We start from the raw sequence: 19367 nt of genomic DNA on the forward strand, positions 1-19367 counted from the left end.
CAAAGCAGAGAGTGGTACCCTGCTACCCATTGGGAAGCTCTCAACAGCATCCTGACAGTAGGAGGTGAACCACCAGTAGACAGGGCTCATGAACCGCAACATGGCCTTACTACAGCCTAACGTGCCATCAGGCTAAGGTGACTGGCACCTGCCCTATTTTCCCCGCAGAGAAAGACATCTGTAACCACTACCATTCTTTGTGCATAAGTTCAGCTTTCAGTTAAAAATTTCCTGGTGTGTGAAGGCACAGGGCCTTTTGACTGAAAATAAAAAGACAAACGACTATAGAAATAAACCTGTGGGTGAGTCACATACTGGAGTTAGGCAAAGACTGTCGAGTAATTACAATTAACATGCTCAAGAAAATAGAGGAAAAAGGCGTAAAAAGAGATGAAATAATGGAGAATTTCACCTGAGAATTGAAATCTGTAAGAATATTAGCTAAAACTAACAGATAAAATAACTGAAATTAGGAATTTAGTAGATGAACAGATTAGACACAGATTAGAGGATTAATGAATTACAAGATAATTCAATATAAAACATTCTAACTAGCACACAGAGAAAAAAAACACAATTGATAAAACAGGAAGAAAAAAAAAAGACTTAAGAAATGGATCAGACACAGTTGAAGGTCTAACAATGTGTAATTGGAGTCCTAGAAGACAAGAAGAGTGAACACGACAGAAGCAGAGCTCTCCAAAGCTGATGCCAGACAGCCAGCAGTTTCAAGAGGCCCTGTGAGTCCCAAGCAGGATAAATACCAGCAAAACCACACCTAAGCACATCATTATCAAACTGCCGAAAAGACAAAGCAAAATGTTAGTCAGAGAAAATATTCACTTCTCTTCAAAGACATGACAGCTAGCCGCAGCAGAAATGAAGCTGGAAGACAAAGGAATGACCTAGTTGTTACACACACACACACCAAAAAAACCCCAACTTACAATTAAAAAAAATCTTGTTTTATCTAATGCAATACATTCAAAATATCATGAGCTAAACATGTAATCAATATAAAAGCTACTAACAAGATACTTTATACTCTCTTTCATACTAAGTCTTGAGAATCCCATTTGGGTATTAACTTCCAGTCACTCCCCATTTGGATTCACCACACTCCAAGTGCTCAACAGCCACATATGGCTCACAGCAACCATATTAGACAGCAACTTAGAATTTTTTACTCAGAAAAAAATATATCATGCAAGAATGAAAGTAAAATAATGGCATTTTCAAATTAACAAAGATAGAATTTATTGCCAGCAGGAATTCACTAAAAGAAATACTAAAGAAAGCTCATTGGGCAGAAGGAAAATTCTTTCAGATGGGAATGAAAAGAGAATGAATACCACAATAAATGGAATATACACACACACACAACACACACACATATATGAAATTATATATAAATGGAATTCTCTATCTATATAGAGATATAACCTTATTTTATACTAGCCTTTCTCATTAAAAAATTGTGATAATATATAATACAAAAATTACCATTTTAATCCTTTTCAAGTGTTTAATTCAATGGCATTAGCTACATTTATGATGTTGTACGATCATCACCACTGTCCACTTTCATCATTTCATTGTCCCAAACAGAAACTCTGTACCCATTAAACAATACCTCCCCTCCCACTGTACCTCCAGCCCCTGGTAATCTCTATTCTAATTTACCTCTACGAATTTGCCTACTCTAGGAACCTCATATTTATGTACCTCATATAAATGCAGTCATACAATATTTGTACTTTTGTGACTATCTTGCTCAGCATAATGTTATCAAGGTTTATCCATGTTGTATGTATCAGAATTTTCTTTTTAAGGCTGAATAATATTCCCTTGAATGGATATGCCACCCTTCCTGTACCCATTCATCTGTTGATGGACATTTGGATGGTTCACACCTTTTGGCTGTGGTGAATAATGTTGCTATGAACATAGGTGCACAAGTATCCATTTGAGTCCCTGCTTTCAATTCTCTTGGGTATCTATCTAGGAGTAAAGTTGCTGGATCATGTGGTAATTCTGTATTTCACTTTCTGAGGAACCATCAAACTTTTCCAGAGAAGCTTGGCCATTTTATGTGTCTACCAGTAATACACAAGGGCTCCAATTTCTACACATCCCTGCCAATACTTACTGCTTCTTGGTAATAGCCACTCGAATGGGTGTGAAGTGGTATCTCTGTGTGTATGTGTTTTAAGATTTTATTTATTTATTTGACAGAGATAGAGACAGCCAGCGAGAGAGGGAACACAAGCAGGGGGAGTGGGAGAGGAAGAAGCAGGCTCCTAGTGGAGGAGCCTGATGTGGGGCCCGATCCCATAACGCCCGGATCACGCCCTGAGCCGAAGGCAGACGCTTAACAGCTGTGCCACCCAGGCGCCCCATAATATACCCCCTCCTGCGAGCCCTGTGGTTTTGATTTACATTCCACTGGTGACTAATGATTGAGTTCCTTGCATGTGCTTATTTGCCAGTTTGTCTACCTTCTTTGGAGAAGTATCTATTGCAGTACTTTGCCAGTTTCCTTTTGTTCTTGTTGAGTTGTAAGAACACTGTAAATATTCTGATTATTGGTGTCTTAGCAGATATTGCAAGCAGATGACGGGCAAATATTTTCTCCCATTCTGTGGGTTGTTTTTTCACTGTTAGTGTCCTTTGAAGCACAAAAGTTTTTAATTTTAATGAAGTCAAATGTATTTATTTTTCCTTTTGTTGCCTGGATTTTGGTGTCATATTTAAGAAACCATTGCCAAATCCAAGAAAAATATAATGCAAAGTTTACCCCTTGAATCCTTTTCAAGTACACACGCTGTACAAGTTGTTTTCAACTTGCCTCTATATTTTCTTCCAAGATTTTTTTTTTAAAGTAAGCCATAGACCCAACGTGAGGCTTGAACTCATGACCCCGAGATCGAGTCACATGCTCAACCAACTGAGCCACCCAGGTGCCTGATAGTATTGCCATCTTAACAATATTAAGCCTCCCAACCCCTAAGTATATGAGGTGTTTCTGCTTAGGTTCATTTCTTTCAGCAAGGTTTTGTAGTGGTGTTTTCTCAGCCATGTTTCGGTATATAGATTTTATACCCACTTGGGTTACATTTATTCATAAGGATTTTATTCCTTTTGATGCTATGAAAATGGAATTGTTTTAACTTCCTTTTCAGATTGTTAATTGACAGTGTGTTCACTGATTTGTGAATTCGTATGCGGCAACTTTGGCGAATTCATTTATAAGCTCTAACAGTTGTTGGTGTGTATTGTGGGTTCTTTAGTCCTCTACTGTTGTGCCATCTGCAGATACTTTTCCTTGTTCATTTCCAACGTGTATGCCTTTTCTTTCTTTCTTGCCTAACTGCTTTAGCTAGAACTTCTAATACTATGTTGGATAGAAGTGATGAAATAAATCATCCTTGTCTTGTTCCTGATCTTAGAGGAAAAGCTTTGTCTTATCATTGAGCTGTGAGCTTTTCACATATAGTTTTTGTTATGTTGAGGTACTTTTCTTTTTTTTTTTTTTTAAGACTTTATCTATTTATTTGACAGAGAGAGAGCACAAGTAGGGGAAGCAGCAGGCAGAGGGAAAAAGCAGCAGCAGGCTCCCCGCTGAACAGGGAGCCCAATGTGGGGCTCAATCCTAGGACTCTGGGATCATGACCTGAGCCGAAGGCAGAAGCTTAACAACTGAGCCACCCAGGCGCCCCAAGGTACTTTTTTCTGTTCCTGGTTTGTTGAGTGTTTTCATCATAAAAGGGTGCCGGGAAACATTTCTTCTGCCATCAGTTGAAGGGATCATGTGTTACTTTTTCTTTCCTACAGTCTATTAACATAGTAATTGCATTGGTTTCCATAGGTTGAGCCACTCTTGCATTCCTGGGGAAAGACCCACTTGGTTATGGTGTGTAATGTTTTTAGTATGCTGCTAAATTCAGTGTGCTAGCCATCTGTTGTAGATTTTTTGCATCTATATTCACAAGAGAGATTACTCTGCAATTTTCTTTTCCTGTAGTGTCTTTGTGTGGCTTTGGTATCAGGATGATACTGACCTCATAGAATGAGTTAGGAAATGTTCTCTTGAGTTTTTTTGAAGAATCCAAAAAGCAGTATTCTTTTTTATGTGCTTGATAGAATTTCCCAGTGAAACCATCTGGTCTTAGGCTTCTTTGTTGGGGTTTTGAATACTTCAATTTCACTTTTCATAGGTTTCCTCTTATTTTCAATTCAGAGTGAGTTTTGGTAGTTTGTATTTCTAGGAATTTATCCATTTCAACTAAGTTATCCAATTTATTGGCATACAGGTATTCTTAGTAGTCTTTTGTAATACTCCCTACTTCTATAAAATTCAGTAATATCCTCTCTCATTGTTGATTTTATTAATTTAAATCTTTTGTTCTTAGTCTAGCTAAACACTTGTCAATTTTGTTGATCTTCTCAAAGAAACAACTTCTGGCGTCCCTGGTTTTGTTTTCAGTCATCCATTTATCTCTGGCTTAATCTTTACTATTACCTTCCTTCTGCTAGCTTTGGGGTTTTTTTGCTCTTCTTTTCCGAGTTCCTTAAGACATACAATTAGGCTATTGATTCGATCTTCTGCTTTAATGTACATATTTATAGCTATAAATATTCCCCAAGCACTGCTTTCATTGCATCCCTTTTGTTGTGTTTTCATTTTCATTCTTCTCAAGGTATTTTCTAATTTCCTTTGTGATTTCTTCTTTGACCCATTGGTTGTTTAAAAGTGTGTTAATTTCCACTTAGGAATTTTCCTGAATGTTCATATACTATAACACAGTAATTTCACACTTAAGTATGTGCCCAACAGGTACGGAAGCAAAACTGCACCAAAAAAGACACACAGAATGTTCACTCTGGGCTATTAATAGCCAAAACACTTAAATGGCTGAAAGAATGGATAAACTAAAGCATATTCATCTCATGTAATACATAGCAAGCAAAGTGAATAAACTACACAACATGAATGAATCTCAATGTAACACTGAGAAATACACTCCCAATCCCGATACACATTGAAGACGTTCATCTATTAAGTTCAAAGAACAGGTACAACAAAAATATGTGATTAAGGTTGCATGTTTTGGTAATTAAATTATAATTATAGTCAAAGGAGTGACCTCCATAAAAATCAGTAAAGTAATTGCCATGGGAGAGAAGGCAGAGTGTACTGACTGGGAGGAAGGACTAGTAGGGGCTTCTAAAGTATCGACAATATCCTTTTTCTTGTTATGGTTGGTTGGTATGGTAATTCATTGAGCTATACTTTTTTTTTTTTTTTAAAGATTTTATTCATTTATTTGTCAGAGAGTGAGGGAGAGAGAGAGCACAAGCAGGGGGAGCAGCAGAGGGAGAGGGAGAAACAGGCTCCCCGCTGAGCAGGGAGCCCTATGCGTGGCTCAATCCCAGGACTGTGGGATCATGACCTGAGCCAAAGGCAGATGCTTAACCGACTGACTCACCCAGGTGCACTGAGCTACACTTTGAGGTAATTCAGTGAAGTGTGCTTTTTCCTGTGCTACGTTTCATGGCATAAATGATAAATATAATGGCTTTATGTCGGTTAACAACTTTAATTACACCTCATAAAAGCAAAGGCAAATATTTTCTGGAGGAACCCACCTTCAATCCAGTTCTCAAAGAATTTTCAGATAGTGTACCAAGTTACATGGGCTCAAAATAAGGGAGAAAGTTGCTCACAAAACACACAAAGGAAGAAGTCATTAGAGAGAGCCAGCAAGAATAAAATTTCAGAATTAGACCCACAAAGGATTTGGATACTGGAATTAACATATACAGAACATAAAACTGGCAAATCTCTAATTAAAAAGGAAAGGCATAAACACTAATGATAAAAAGATGCTACAGAGTTTAATTAGCTTATAAGAGATTATGAACAACTTTATGCCAAAAACTTGTAGAGATAAAATGTATGAATTCCTAGAAACTGGCAACTTAATAAAACTGACAAAAATTTGAATAATTCTCAAACATTTGGGAATAAAAAATCAAATCATTACTTTAAAATCTTTCCTCAATGAAAGCAACAGTTCAGAGATCTTATCTATGAGTTCCATTTCAGTCAAGGAATAATCCTAAATCAGGATACGGAGAAAACTCTAGTCTCCTTGTCGGGAACAAGCCTCACTGAAACCCAAACATGGCAAAGCCTGTGTAAGATCATAGGTCACTGTAACTACACATGAACATAAACTTAGAAAAAAACACAAATATTGGCAAAACAAACAAATCTATAGAAAGAAAACATCATGAACAAGGTGGATTTATCCAAGAATGCAAGGTGATTGTACACCGGGGGAAAAAAAAAATCAAGGAACGTAATGTCAATGACCTCACCTTTCCGTAGGGAACTTTCAAACCTTGAGGACTGCGGCTCATCATCCCCTCTTGCTCTCTCAGGACTCCTGTAACTGACCTCTGCATTTTGACTTTTCACTGGCTTGGGGGGCTGGGTTGGGGACAGCCTCCCTCAAGGAATGTACACCCAGGGGGCAGTGATAAACGTGGATTTCTCAATACCCACCAGAGCCAAGTGCAATACCAGGGCAATGCAAGCATGCACTGAATGTTTGAATAACTTCATTTTCCTCTGATGTGACTTGTCTCCAACTAAAGGTCGGGCCTCTGAGCTCCAGGTGGCCAGCATGTTCACCTTTTCTATCTCTCGGGCCACTCGATAGGCGTGGGGAAAGTGTGAGGCAAGCTCTGCCAGCACCAACTGCCTGGGAATCCCAAGCCCACTCCCTCTTTCCAGCTTTCTGGGCACTTGACCAATGAGGGCACTGACCAGCGCCCCCGGGCCCTCGCCCCAGAGTGGACGGTGACCGTGTCTGGGTGGTTGAGGCAGGGGTGCACCGCACTGTCAGAATCCCAGGTCCATCTAAGTTCATGCTGCTCAGAGCTCCTCTCCCGAGCCAGTGCTGGTCAGACAGCCCCACAGCCAGCCTCGCCTCTTAGGGCCAAGGTGAAGATTCTGCTGAAGGATTCCAGGGCCTAGACTTGTGGTTCCATTCCAAGAACCTCTCGCCTGCTGGTTTCTGGACAGTAGCCGGACAAGCAAGTTTCCTGCACACACTGACAATATGCTGAACTGGAGGAAGACAGGAATCACACATCTTGGGCAAAAGGGGAGAATATCCATCCCAGAGAGCAAATGAATGCACAAAAGAAATCTGGTTCAAATTAATGGTTTTATTTCCATCTGTAACACTAGCAGAGGAGTCCGAAATAGACTGATGTACATGGATATAGTTTAAATGTAACAAAGAAAGATTTGAACTATGTACAATGAAGAAAAGAAAATGATTTTTCTTATCAACCTTTTCCTATTCTGCAGTTTCTAAGTAGTAGAAACTAAACATTTTTTTCCCAATTTAATTTAGTATGAAGGATTACAACCTTTATGATCAACCATTTGTCCTTAAGCACAAAACTTAAAGGAGATTTTGGCTGCATGGTCGTCTTGGTTTCTGAAGTCTGGGTACTGCTGGAACATAACAAAAGAGTTTCCACGAAGCCCAGAAGGAAGTTAATGGCAACGATGTCCAAATAGAGGGTGGACACACCGAGCATCGTGCCGATGAGAACTGACGTCCTGCCCTCCTTGACTCCAAGTAGAAAATTATTACTTTCATCCAAATTAACTGGAAGTGAGCCAAACAGTTAAAAAGTCAGAATGAAGAATAAAACAAATTTCTTTTCACATAGAGGAGGGACACTCCTTCAGCCCCGTTTAAAGTGAATTCTGTGCCGAGTCCCTGCTCCTTCAGAAGGGTAAACTGAAGGTCAGTTATTGCTAGCAAAGCCAGAGGAGGCCCTGTTTCCACCTTGAAGATGTTTCACACGAAGAGGCTGTTGGTTTGGCTTAAAGCCCTCTGAGGAAGGAGGGTGCAGAGGCGGAGGCAGGCTGACACGGCAAGGACTCTCCCCCACTAGCTGCCCCAGGCCCTGTGCTGTGAGGGGCATCTCAGGCCACCCCGCTGCCTCCTTGAGGACCAAGAGGCTCACACCCATAGATAAGCAGAGCATGTTATGTGGCTGCCTTGGGGAGGAGAGGCCACCACACTTTGCCAACCAAACCTATGGAGCAGTCAAAAGCCCAAAGGATCAAAGCCTGAAAGGCCCAGAGAAGCAGCTTCTAAAGTGAATGTCAGTTGGTGTGGGGGTGTGGGTGAAAGCCCAAGAGTCCAGCTAATGGCAGGTACGCCAAACTCTCTGAAACTCTGGGCAGCCATGACTTGGACAATAGCATGGACTTGGGTGGCTTAAGGCCACAGGTATTGCCACCACCTCCCAGTACTGATGCTTGAGTAGACACTAGGCAGTGGGAACTGAGGACCAGAGGGCATGTGGCAAACAGGATAGATTTTATCAGAAAAGAGAGAGGATACCCGACCACATGTCTGCCCTATAGAGCTTGCAGGGCCTGTGCCAGGTGAAAAACTCTGGGACACGGGTTAAGTTCCTGAGAACAGGTGGTGAATAGGATGGGGTGGGACAGGCACTGCTCCACAGGCAACATGAGGCCTCTGAGGGGACACTAAGAGTGCTACATCTCCTGGGCTGCTGAAAAGTAGGCAAAGAACAGGCTTTATTGCACATTTCGTTCTTAGGAACCTGGGAATTGCCCTGTAGAGATTCTCTTGATCTACAGAAATCCCTGCACATCAATGCTAAGGTGCAGATGGAATCACGGGTGACCTCTGACTCTCAAAGGAAAAAAAAAAGTCCGGTGGTGGGTCCTTCCAGGGCCGTGCTCACAACACCTGGGATCCTCGGGCCGGATGGACTTTGTTTGGCTTGGTCACGGTGGCAGACAGATGCCTGGGTCGATGTTGCTTGCCTGGGAGAGCTGGGCAGACCTGCGTGCTCTCTGACCGGGGCCAACCCCTTGACGACACTGCCAGGAGGAAGCTGGGGCAAACTTTCCAAATGGGGAAAATTTCTTGGCAAACATGCAGGTTCCAGAAAGAGGCTAGAACCACGATTCTCAGTTCCAATGTGCCTAACTCCCTCTCTCCTACCCTGGAACCAGACCACCCAGAGCAGAGATGAAGCCCCTGGCCTAGGCGGGCCCTGGCTCCAACTCCACAGCAGTGATTGGAGGTAACAAAAGGGCCTAAAAGGGGGTTGGAAACAAAAAGAGCAGTTTACATATCAGATGTTGGTTTTGAAATAGTCTTTTTGAGCTCAGGAAATTGAGGCAGAGAACCCATGAAAGGCTGTGTGGAGAACCCAGCCAGGCTGTCTGTCTGTTCGTCCACCTCTCCTGAGCAGCTCTCCACACTTCATATATAAATGGGGTGGTATCGTTTGTGATTGATCTTTTTCCTGCAAGTTGGGCAAGTGTTAGCATTCTTGAGAGAGTCACGGAGGCACTGGCTACAAAAGACGTGGCCACATTCTGTAGAAACAATGAGACGTCCATTCTGTACAATCTAGAAAACATAAAAAGAACAGCCTCCATGTTTGCCCTGGTCCCAGAGCAGCAGCAGTCCCCAGAGAACCTCACTTCTGCTGAGATGAGGGGAGGAAGGGCTAGGCAGGTCTGGAGAACTGAAGATGCCTACCTGCTCTGTAGCGTAGACAAGTACGAGTGGGGTCTCCGAAGCCGAGGGCAGAGGCAGGAGGAGCCACTCTCCTGGCAGTAGGGGCTCAGGAGGGTTGGAGGGACCCCAGATAACTGAACCCACAGGTCTACTGAGGTCCAGAGACACTGTGTGAGCACACAGGGGGCAGTGCCAGACGGCTCAGGGGCCACAGGAAGCACTACTGCTTCTGCTGAGGCTGGGATGGGGAATACATGGTATGGACACACTTCCATGTGGAAGCCCAAGGAACAGAGGGTCCAGAGGTGAAGGCTGTAGGGTCCAAGAAGCTGGCACAGAGATGTGTGATAGGCCATGGGCCAGCCAGGCCTGACTGCAGAAGAGAGTTATCAAATCCCACCGAAAGAGAAGACTCTCTCTCTCATCTAATTCTTTCACTGAAGCTGTGTGGAAACCAGAAGCAAGGAAGACACAGCTAAGTTTGCTTACCTCAGAGTACCCGTCCATGCAGATCGGACAACTGACAGTACCAGAGGGCCTAAAATCACAGTGCTTCATGTCAGTTCCTCGGCAAACTCAAACATTCAATTACTCTAAGTGGCTTCATAGAAGCAGCCCGTATCCCTTAGCACAGGCACCAAGAGACTTACAAAAAGGCCAGCTGCCCCAAGGGGGTGCACTGGGGAGGTGAGAGGGGTACCAAAGTTTAGACAACCGGAGGTGCCCTATCTTCCCAAACCCCCAGCCTGTGCTCTCTGCCTCCCCGTCTGGGGCAGGAGCTGTGTCTAGCGCCTCCAAGCATTCCTGCTGCAGATCACGGAGAGCCACTGGGTCTGTTCCGCACAGCAGGTGGTAGAGTGTGCCACCAGCCCAGGGCTAGTCACATCTACCCTGCCAGTGCCAGGCACGGTCTTGTCCCGCTGGGGATGGCCTAACTGGCTCTGAATCCAGACCCACCTGCACCCAGCTGCTGAGCCATGGGCTCACAAAACTTGCAAAAAGTCCAGTATTTCCAGTACTCTAACCCTGAGAAATGGAAGCAGGGGGTAGAGGATCCCCATTCCGGGGGGCCAAGGGGTCCCACATGGCCAGAGGCATCTGGTGAGGCAGCAGGGCGGCAGGAGTGCTGGTACCTGAGTCCTGTGGCTGCCTCCTCCCTGGTGTTTCGGGGAGTATGGGTGGTCACGTACACGTCTCTGTCCCTGGACAGCTCCTCGTCATCACTGCTCACCACACAGCTATCAGCGTGGTCCTGGCGTGGCCGCCTCGCATTCCTCCTTGGCCGCCTCCTTTCTAAGGTGTGAGTCCATGCTCAGGGCAGGGTCCCTAGCCCTATCACCCCACCACCCCCTTCCCACCTGGGAAAGACCACAATTCCAGACTTAAGAGGCACAGCCACCACACCCAGACGGTCCTGCCCAGCTACGGAGAGGCCACCCTCCTGTCTTCCCAGAAGCCCCATCCCTGCCATGAGCAGGTGTCTCAGCTGGGAGGCCATCTAAAGTCTAAGGTGATAAGCTTTCTCCAAAATCCAACGGGACCGTAGCTCAGCACTCGGGGTGCTGTCTCTCCTCAACCAGCACAGCGCCCTGACTGCAGGCATCTTCCTGCTCAGCATCCACACGCCCAAGGGCCTGACAAGGACTTCGGCACTGCACCTGCCCCCCACGTCAGTTCTGTATCCAAACCCAATGAAAGAGAGAGGAAAGCACTCACCGTCAACAATCTTTTAAGAAGGAGGAAAACAAAAGAGAAAGATACAATCAGTGTGACATAATATACTCTGTATTTTTAAAACCTTATCTTAAATGATAAAATTGAAGCATTTCTTGTTTCAAATGCAAAATTCTCAGGGGAGCAATAAAGCCATCCTGCAGGATAGGACAGGTGCAGGGAGAGGACCTGCCCCCAGCCAGCAGCAGCAGGGATCTGCACACCTCTCCCCTCCAGTAAGGCCCGTCCCAGGCACCTCAGCTTCCCGGCGCTGACACACTGTGCCTCAGTCCACCAGGTGCTGAGCGAGTCTGGGAACTGCGGGCCTTGTGACCTGGGGAAGCGACTTACCCTCTGGGAGCTGCCAACTTCCTCTTCTGCAGAACAGAGGCACCAATGCCCACAGCTCACCATACTGTTTCAAGGACCAAGCAAGACAACCACCGTCACAGGGCACTAGGGGCACGGAACCCAGGACTAGCTCCATATGCTCTCCTTGTCCAGTGGGGCCAATGACAAGCATCTCGTATGCCACACAGGCTATGCCAAAGGCGGGTCCTTACTGGGAGGAGGGTTTGCAGTGCTTATTACTGGGAACAATTAAGTAATTAAACAAAGTAGGACGTGCAGGGACTAATACGTGGCATACCAAGGACCGAGATCAATCCGATTCCGTGTTCTCTGGGCCTACAAAAACGTTACTGAGAACTTGACAAGGCATCTGATTACTCAGAACTTACACCAGGACTATTTTTGCTATAGTAGTTTCACACCATTATCTCTTCAACCCCCTCTGAGCTCATAAACCTGTCTATCTATGCTGGCACCAGGAGCACACCTTCTCCCTCTTGCTCATCACAGGCCATCGACTTCAGGAAAGTGCTCCTGGGTGCTGTTCAAAGGCCTGCTGCCCACCCCTCCTTGGCTGACGCCCATGGTGGAGGCCATGCCAGCCTGCCCTGAGGAAACCAGGAGCTCCTTCCAGCCCAACTCCCTCGTGGCAGCGGTTCTGAACACAAACTAGTAAGTCCTCCCAGTGAGACACTTGGGAGGCCAATTTCAGCTGCTGTAGGTGTTGGTGGTGGCAGACATGGCTGGCATCATGGCAGAAGCTGCAATGCCCTCAGCTCAGGCCCCTCCTCCCTGGCAAGGGGCTGTGGTAGTGTTTCCTTGAACCCAAAGAGATCAGTGCAGATGGTGGCTCCCACCTCCTGCCCTTCTGCTTCGGGCAGAGGTAACAGCTTCCATGGAGGGTCGAAGCTGAGACGTCTAGAGTTATTCCTAAAGACCTCCTCCTTTAGCCTTTTCAATACCAAGAAGCAGCTCTTCCCATGTATTAAAATCCATTTATGCTTTAGAACAACTTAGGGTGGATTCAGTTTTCCAACCTGAACCCTGACAGATACAAACGGCCATCCTGGAAAGGAGGAAGGTCTAAGCATAAAGATCTTCATTTTGCAGATGAGACCATAACCCACACATGGAGCTACCAAAGGCGCTCCCTCTTCTCCCAGAGAAGGCTGGAGTGTGTGACTATGAAATTGGGGGACCATCAATCTTCATTGGGATTATGTACTGGAAAAAAAGCTTGGGCTGACAACAGGTGCAGTCCCTATGAGGTCTATAGAAGGGAGCTCTGAATTTAGCCAGGAACAGAAGGAAAATCTGCTGTGGGCAGGGATGATCCCAGATTTCCAGCGCTCCAACACTGCCTCACCTCCCTCTGCCACGATGGGTCATTTGACTAGGTGTGGAGACACCTGGAAGGAACAGGACACTGCTGGCTCCCCGGCTAGCAGTGTGTGGGAACCAGGTCTCCACAGGCTATGGTGAGTCAGACCCAGCCCACTTCCGGGCAGTGCCGAGCTCAGGCCAGACCTCAGCCCCCAGGGAGGTACATTCGCTGCCTCATCCCAAGGCTCAAGACAGGTACTCCTTACATAACTACTGGGTAAATGAATACATAGTGACCAGAGAGCTCCCCTCACTGGTGATGACTCTGTTCCCATCTTCAACACAAAAGCTGAGAGAGGAAGCTTCTTGCCCAAAGGGTAGAAAATAATGGTGCCACAGCCTGACTGAGGGACACACAGCACTGTAACTGGTGCTCCCTCCAGCCAGCAGCTGAACCACATTAAATTCCAGAACCCCTGTAGGTGTCTGCAGGCACCCCCGAATGGCCCTTCCTCATGGCTGGGACTCTGCAGGTAGCACAGCGCTTCCCTGGCACAAGAGAGAGGCATGTGGGGTGGTGCGGGGAAGCTCTGGGGCCTCTGATCTAGCAGAGAGGCCTTTAAAAGAAACAAAACCCCTGGTCTGAACAGCTGAGTTAGTACTGTGGAAGTGGCCTGAGATCAGACCCGCACATCCCCCTTCACCTTTAGGTCTGGCTTCTCTCTCTTGACTATGGGATAAACTGCAGGTCAGAGAGCTGAGAGGCACGTGACACGTCCGGAGAATGGACAACCCACAGCAGGCACCGGTTGTCTGAAGCACAGCTGAGCCTCAGAACACCTATAAGTGCTGACACCCACGTCACAGGCCCCTGGTCACTGGGGCAGGACAAGCCCTTCTTCTACCAGTGGACAAACTCCCCGGGATCCTAGGCCTCCTGAGGCTGCAGCCAATATGCAGCCTCATATTGAAAAATGGGACAAAACCAAGCAGGAGTCCCTGGGTTCCTCTGCAGGCAAGTGGACCCCTCGCATTTCCAAGGATGCTCCCCCAGCCAGGAGCTCTGCAAGCCGCTTGCTTTACACGACCTCCCCCATGTGGCTTCACATGTTGCTGCATCAGAAAAAACAGCCCCCTCCAAGCACTGTGTATGTAAGCGGCTAGTCTTTGGCTCCAAGAGCTGCACACAGCACACAATTACAGATTCCTATTCCTGTAGTTACACCACGAGTACCAGGAAAACTGGTTCGGACAGTAACGTTCCAGTCAAAGTTAGCGCTCCCTGTTTGAGTCCAGGCACAACTGCTTCCCCAATTCCTGGACACGGTGACTGAGCCCTTCTTTCTTCACAGACAACTGTGCTGCTTCACTCATTCTAGCGGCCACCGGGTGCCCCTCAGGCCCCCGACTATCCCCACAGAGACGGACGGGGCTCTGTCCTTGCCGCAAGGGAGCTTCAGTTAAGGAGACCCCTTCAACAGGCTCATGAATGAAAACTAGGCGGGTACGGAGCTTAACACAAATAGCATGACTCACTGGTGCACCATGGAGACAGACCAAAAAGACACTCCAGGGAAACCAAACTAACTTTAACAAAACACTCCTTGAAACAACAACAACAACAACACTTTTTTGAAATTCAATGAGGGAAAACAGTCTAAGCAAATACCATTTTCAGTATCTTCCCCTTAAAGACTCAGTCTTAAAGAGAGGAGTAAATCTTTTCTACCAATGCATCTGTAGCTGGAACAGAGGCTGAAATGCTGCAAATGCTCATGATGGGGTGGGCACCTGGGTGGCTCAGTCAGTTAAGCATCTGCCTTTGGCTCAGGTCATGATCATGGGGTCCTGGGATCAAGCACCGTGTCCAGCTCCCCGACTCAAGGTGGAGTCTGCTTCTCCCTCTTCTTTTGCCCCTCCCCTGGCTCACGCGCTAATAAAACAAATAAAATTCTGAAAAAAAAAAAAAGTGGTTTGAAAATCTTACATCACCTATTAAACCAGGTAAGAAATCAAGAGGATGGAAAATATGAGCAGAGCTTTCCAATAAATGGCACACTAGTATTTCCATCAAGTTTCCCACTGAAAACCACCAAAACAAAATAAAACATGCATATTTTTTTTTACAGGTATCCAAAAAAATTATTGGTCAAACTGAAGGGAATACAATAATCCAGAGGGAAAAAACCCACAGAAGATTCTTGAAAAACTGAAGCTTACTTATGAAAGCCTCACTGAGAAACCAAAGCCCAGGCAGGACCTTTGAGGACACCATCCAGTGAAGGCCAGCTACCTCGTGCAGGCCAGGCTCAAAGAAAGTCTCAGGAATTATCAAAGAACTGACACACACAATGTATTTTCTGACCAATAATGCAATAATTCAAAGAATCAGTAACAACATGGGATGCCTGGGTTGCTCAGCTGATTAAGCAAGCATCTGCCTTTGGCTCTGGTCATGATCCCAGGACCCACTGGGCTCCTTGCTCAGCGGGGAGCCTGCTTCTCACTGTCTGCTGCTTCCCCTGCTTGTGCTCTCTCTCTGGCAAATAAATAAATAAATCTTTACAAAAAAAAAAAAAGAGGGGCGCCTGGGTGGCACAGCAGTTAAGCGTCTGCCTTCGGCTCAGGGCGTGATCCCGGCGTCGTGGGATCGAGCCCCACATCAGGCTCTTCCGCTATGAGCCTGCTTCTTCCTCTCCCATTCCCCCTGCTTGTGTTCCCTCTCTCGCTGGCTGTCTCTATCTCTGTCAAATAAATAAATAAAATCTTTAAAAAAAAAAATCTGTAACTGCAACAAAAAGGAAATAAAACCCCCACACGTTTGGAAGTTAAAAAAAAGACTAATTTGGGGGCGCTTGGGTGGCACAGAGGTTAAGCATCTGCCTTCAGCTCAGGGCGTGATCCTGGCCTTACGGGATCGAGCCCCACATCAGGCTCCTCTGCTATGAGCCTGCTTCTTCCTCTCCCACTCCCCCTGTTTGTGTTCCCTCTCTCGCTGGCTGTCTCTACCGAATAAATAAATTAAAAAAAACTTAAAAAAAAAAAGACTAATTTGATAAATACATGGAATTGAACGTAAAATACTAAAAAATCTGTAGGATATAGCTTAAAAAATATAATCATAAAAGGCATTTATTAGAAAAGGGATGAAAATTATTAAGTTAGAAAAACAGCAAAATAAAAAAAAAAAAAGCAGCAATCCTGAATGAAAACAAACTTGTAAGGATCCACAAGCTAAAAATTGGTTCTCTGAAAGATCTAACAAACCTCCGGTGATACTAATCTAAAGAGACAAAACACAGCCAACATCAGAAGAAACAAAAAAGGAGCCATCACTACAGATTCCACAGAACATTAAGACATCACGAACAAATTTATACCAATAAAAATAAACATTTTAAATGAGATCGACAAATTCCGAAAAACTTGAGGTTAGGTACCTTCACAGTGGAGTTCTACCAAACCTGCAAGGAAGAGTAACTCTAAGATTACAAATCTTCTGGAGGACAGAAAAAAGGGTGCCCAACTCATGAAACCAGCACTCTGATATCAAAAACCTCATAAGGAATGTGTACAAAATAAAAATTACAGACAAACCAATACTACTCATAAAAATAGAAGCAGAAGTTGTATATAAAATAGTAGCAAACAGAATCTGACTATATAAAAAGACCACAACATTGAATTAGTTTAACACTAAAAACCAACGTATTCTCCACTTCAATGTATGAAAGGGGAAAAACTATCCTTCTGTGGAAGTGTTAAAATTCAACATTGATTCTTTTTTTCTTAAGAAGAAGCACATTTTATTTTTTATTTATTTGAGATACAGTGCACACGTGTGTGCACAAGCATGGGGTGGGGGCAAAGGGAGGAGAGAATCTTATGCACTCTCCACTGAGTGCAGAGCCCACTAGATCCCACAACCCTGAGATCATGACCTCAGCCGAAATCAAAAGTTGGATGCTTAACCAACCGAGCCACACAGGTGCCCCAAATTCAACACTGATTCTTGAAGAAACTTGCAGACCAACAGAAAATAGAGAGGAATTTCTCCAATCTGAATTAAGGGCATAAACAATGACAGCAATAAAACCTACCACAGAGAACTTATTTAACGGTCCAAATCTGAGAGGGTTCCTTCAGTTTTGGGATGAGATAAGAATGTCCAAGACTGTCACCATTTTTATTCACCCAGCGCTAAATTTTCTCTAGCCAGTGTGTTAAGGAAGAAAAAAGGAAACAGAAAAGAACGAAAATTTATTCTGTGTATACAGAAATCTGAAAGATTTACCTATTAAGAACTGCTACATTGAAAAACTGCATTTCTTTATATTAGCAAATAAAAACAAAAAACAAAAGGAAACTTTATAATACCATTTTTAATAGCTTCCTAAAAAACTACTATGTATTTAGGAATAAATCTTTTTTTTTTTTTTTAAAGATTTTATTTATTTATTCGACAGAGATAGAGACAGCCAGCGAGAGAGGGAACACAAGCAGGGGGAGTGGGAGAGGAAGAAGCAGGCTCATAGCAAGAGGAGCCCGACATGGGGCTCGATCCCATAACGCCGGGATCACGCCCTGAGCCGGAGGCAGACGCTTAACCGCTGTGCCACCCAGGTGCCCCAGGAATAAATCTTCTAACAAAAGATTTGCAAAACCACCACAAGGAACACTGTAAGAATTTACTAAGAGGAGCTAAAGACACCATCTCAGACCACACACAAAAGGCTTGAATTCAAGTGTGTTACAGACTCACTTGGGGAAAGCGAAACAGTACAACTCAGGATACAGAATGGATTTTACATGGATTATCTTCAACAAATTGATAAACTCAACTGTATCAAAATTAAGAACCTTTGTACATAAATCGAAAAGAAAAAGGCAGACGCCTCAGAAAAAGACACAAAACCTAACTAGTGGCAAGCTCATACTTAATCACTTACAAAGAATTCTTAAAGCAAAACAAAAACAAGGCAGAAAGGGGTCTGGCTGGCTCAGTCAATAGAGCATGCAACTCTTGATGTCGAGGTTGTGAGTTCAAGCCCCATGCTGGGTGTACAGCCCACTTAAAAAGATGTCTTTTTACGCAAGGCAGACAACCAAACAGGCGGGGAAAAGACAAGGGGTTCCTCCGTTCTAGATCAATTTCTTCGGCTATTGTAAAAGTTGTATATACAACATGTACATAAAAAAAAGGTTAAAAAAAAAGATTTTAACAGGCACTTCACAAAAGACGAAAATGAACTATCAATGAACACGAAAGGTGTCAACCATCAGACTGGCCAAGTAAAGTGGTGATGAGGACCACAAACACTGGTAAGAATGTGAACAAGCACAACCACTTAGGAAAACAGCTTAGTATTAACCTAGTAAAAATCAAAGATACACACGTCCTGGGATCCAGCAGTGATGGCCTTTTTTAGGTATGCAATGCCCAAAATAAAAGTTAATTTGGAGAGAAAATACCTAAGCAGAGATGTACGAAGTCTTTCTTACTGCATCTTACAGCATTTTTTAGTTCTCTTAATTCACTGGGGCCTTTGGAGTCTTTAGAGTTGGAAAAAGAGTGTCTGTGAAGTTTCTCACCAGAGGGCTCACTAAAGTTCTGAAGTCGGGCCTGGATCGGGGGATGCAGAGATTCCAGTCTTTAAGATACAGAGCTAGCTACTCCCAGAAGGGCCAAGAGGTACACGTAATCCTGTTCCCACAGATTCTGGCTGAGCCGGTAAGGTCACCCCAATTTGGAAACTGATACATTTATCTGTTCACACTTTCCTGCAGGCGAGGCCTGGGGTCACCCTGAACTTAAAATTCATCTAACGGACGCTCCTTGTCCTGACTTAAAACTATTAGGTTTTCCAAGTAGATATGCTTAGAGTGAGAACTTCAGCCTCACATGTACTTCTCACTGTAAACTTAAAAACTGGCATTTGAATCTATTAAAGTAAGCAACAAAAAGTAGAGAATGGTTAGAATCAGGAGTGCTATAAAGCCCAAGACAATTATTTTATGGCTGGGAACCTAAGACCATGGTAAGGTAAGTCCTATGACCAAAATGACCGGTATACCTAGGACCAGAAAACCAGGACTCCCACCTCCCAGGCCAGTGCCCCCTTCCCCCATCTCCAGCCTCTGGCCAGCCATCCACTCCCAGGGCAGCTCCCCCCACCCTAACAGTCCTGTTCTGTATCTCCTAATGACTCTCCATGCCCAGGGAAACACAAAGAAGGTAAGGAAAGGTTAGGAAGGAGCCCTTTAGGAAGGGCAGTCTAGTCTTTAAAAAAAGAAAAAAAAAAAAAATCCAAGGAATGAAAGGGGATTTCATGATGCTGGCATGTCACACAACAGAAACCAATCATTGTCTCCTTGAGGGCTGGA

At 44.7% G+C, this 19367-nt stretch overlaps 1 protein-coding gene across 1 annotated transcript in view; it reads right to left on the reverse strand.

Moving 5' to 3' along the window:
- Positions 1 to 7219: 7219 nt before the first annotated feature.
- Positions 7220 to 19367, reverse strand: part of RNF4 (ring finger protein 4) — a 34437-nt gene continuing 22289 nt past the window's right edge. Inside the window, exons 5-8 of the mRNA XM_002916543.4 lie at positions 11313 to 11322; positions 10730 to 10889; positions 10086 to 10134; positions 7220 to 9485 (exon numbers count right to left, since the gene is read on the reverse strand). Of these exons, the coding sequence (XP_002916589.1) occupies positions 9336 to 9485; positions 10086 to 10134; positions 10730 to 10889; positions 11313 to 11322 (369 nt within the window). The 3' untranslated portion in view covers positions 7220 to 9335. The remainder of the gene's footprint in view (positions 9486 to 10085; positions 10135 to 10729; positions 10890 to 11312; positions 11323 to 19367) is intronic.

This window comes from Ailuropoda melanoleuca, chromosome 11, assembly GCF_002007445.2.
Source record: "Ailuropoda melanoleuca isolate Jingjing chromosome 11, ASM200744v2, whole genome shotgun sequence".
NCBI lineage: Eukaryota > Metazoa > Chordata > Mammalia > Carnivora > Ursidae > Ailuropoda > Ailuropoda melanoleuca.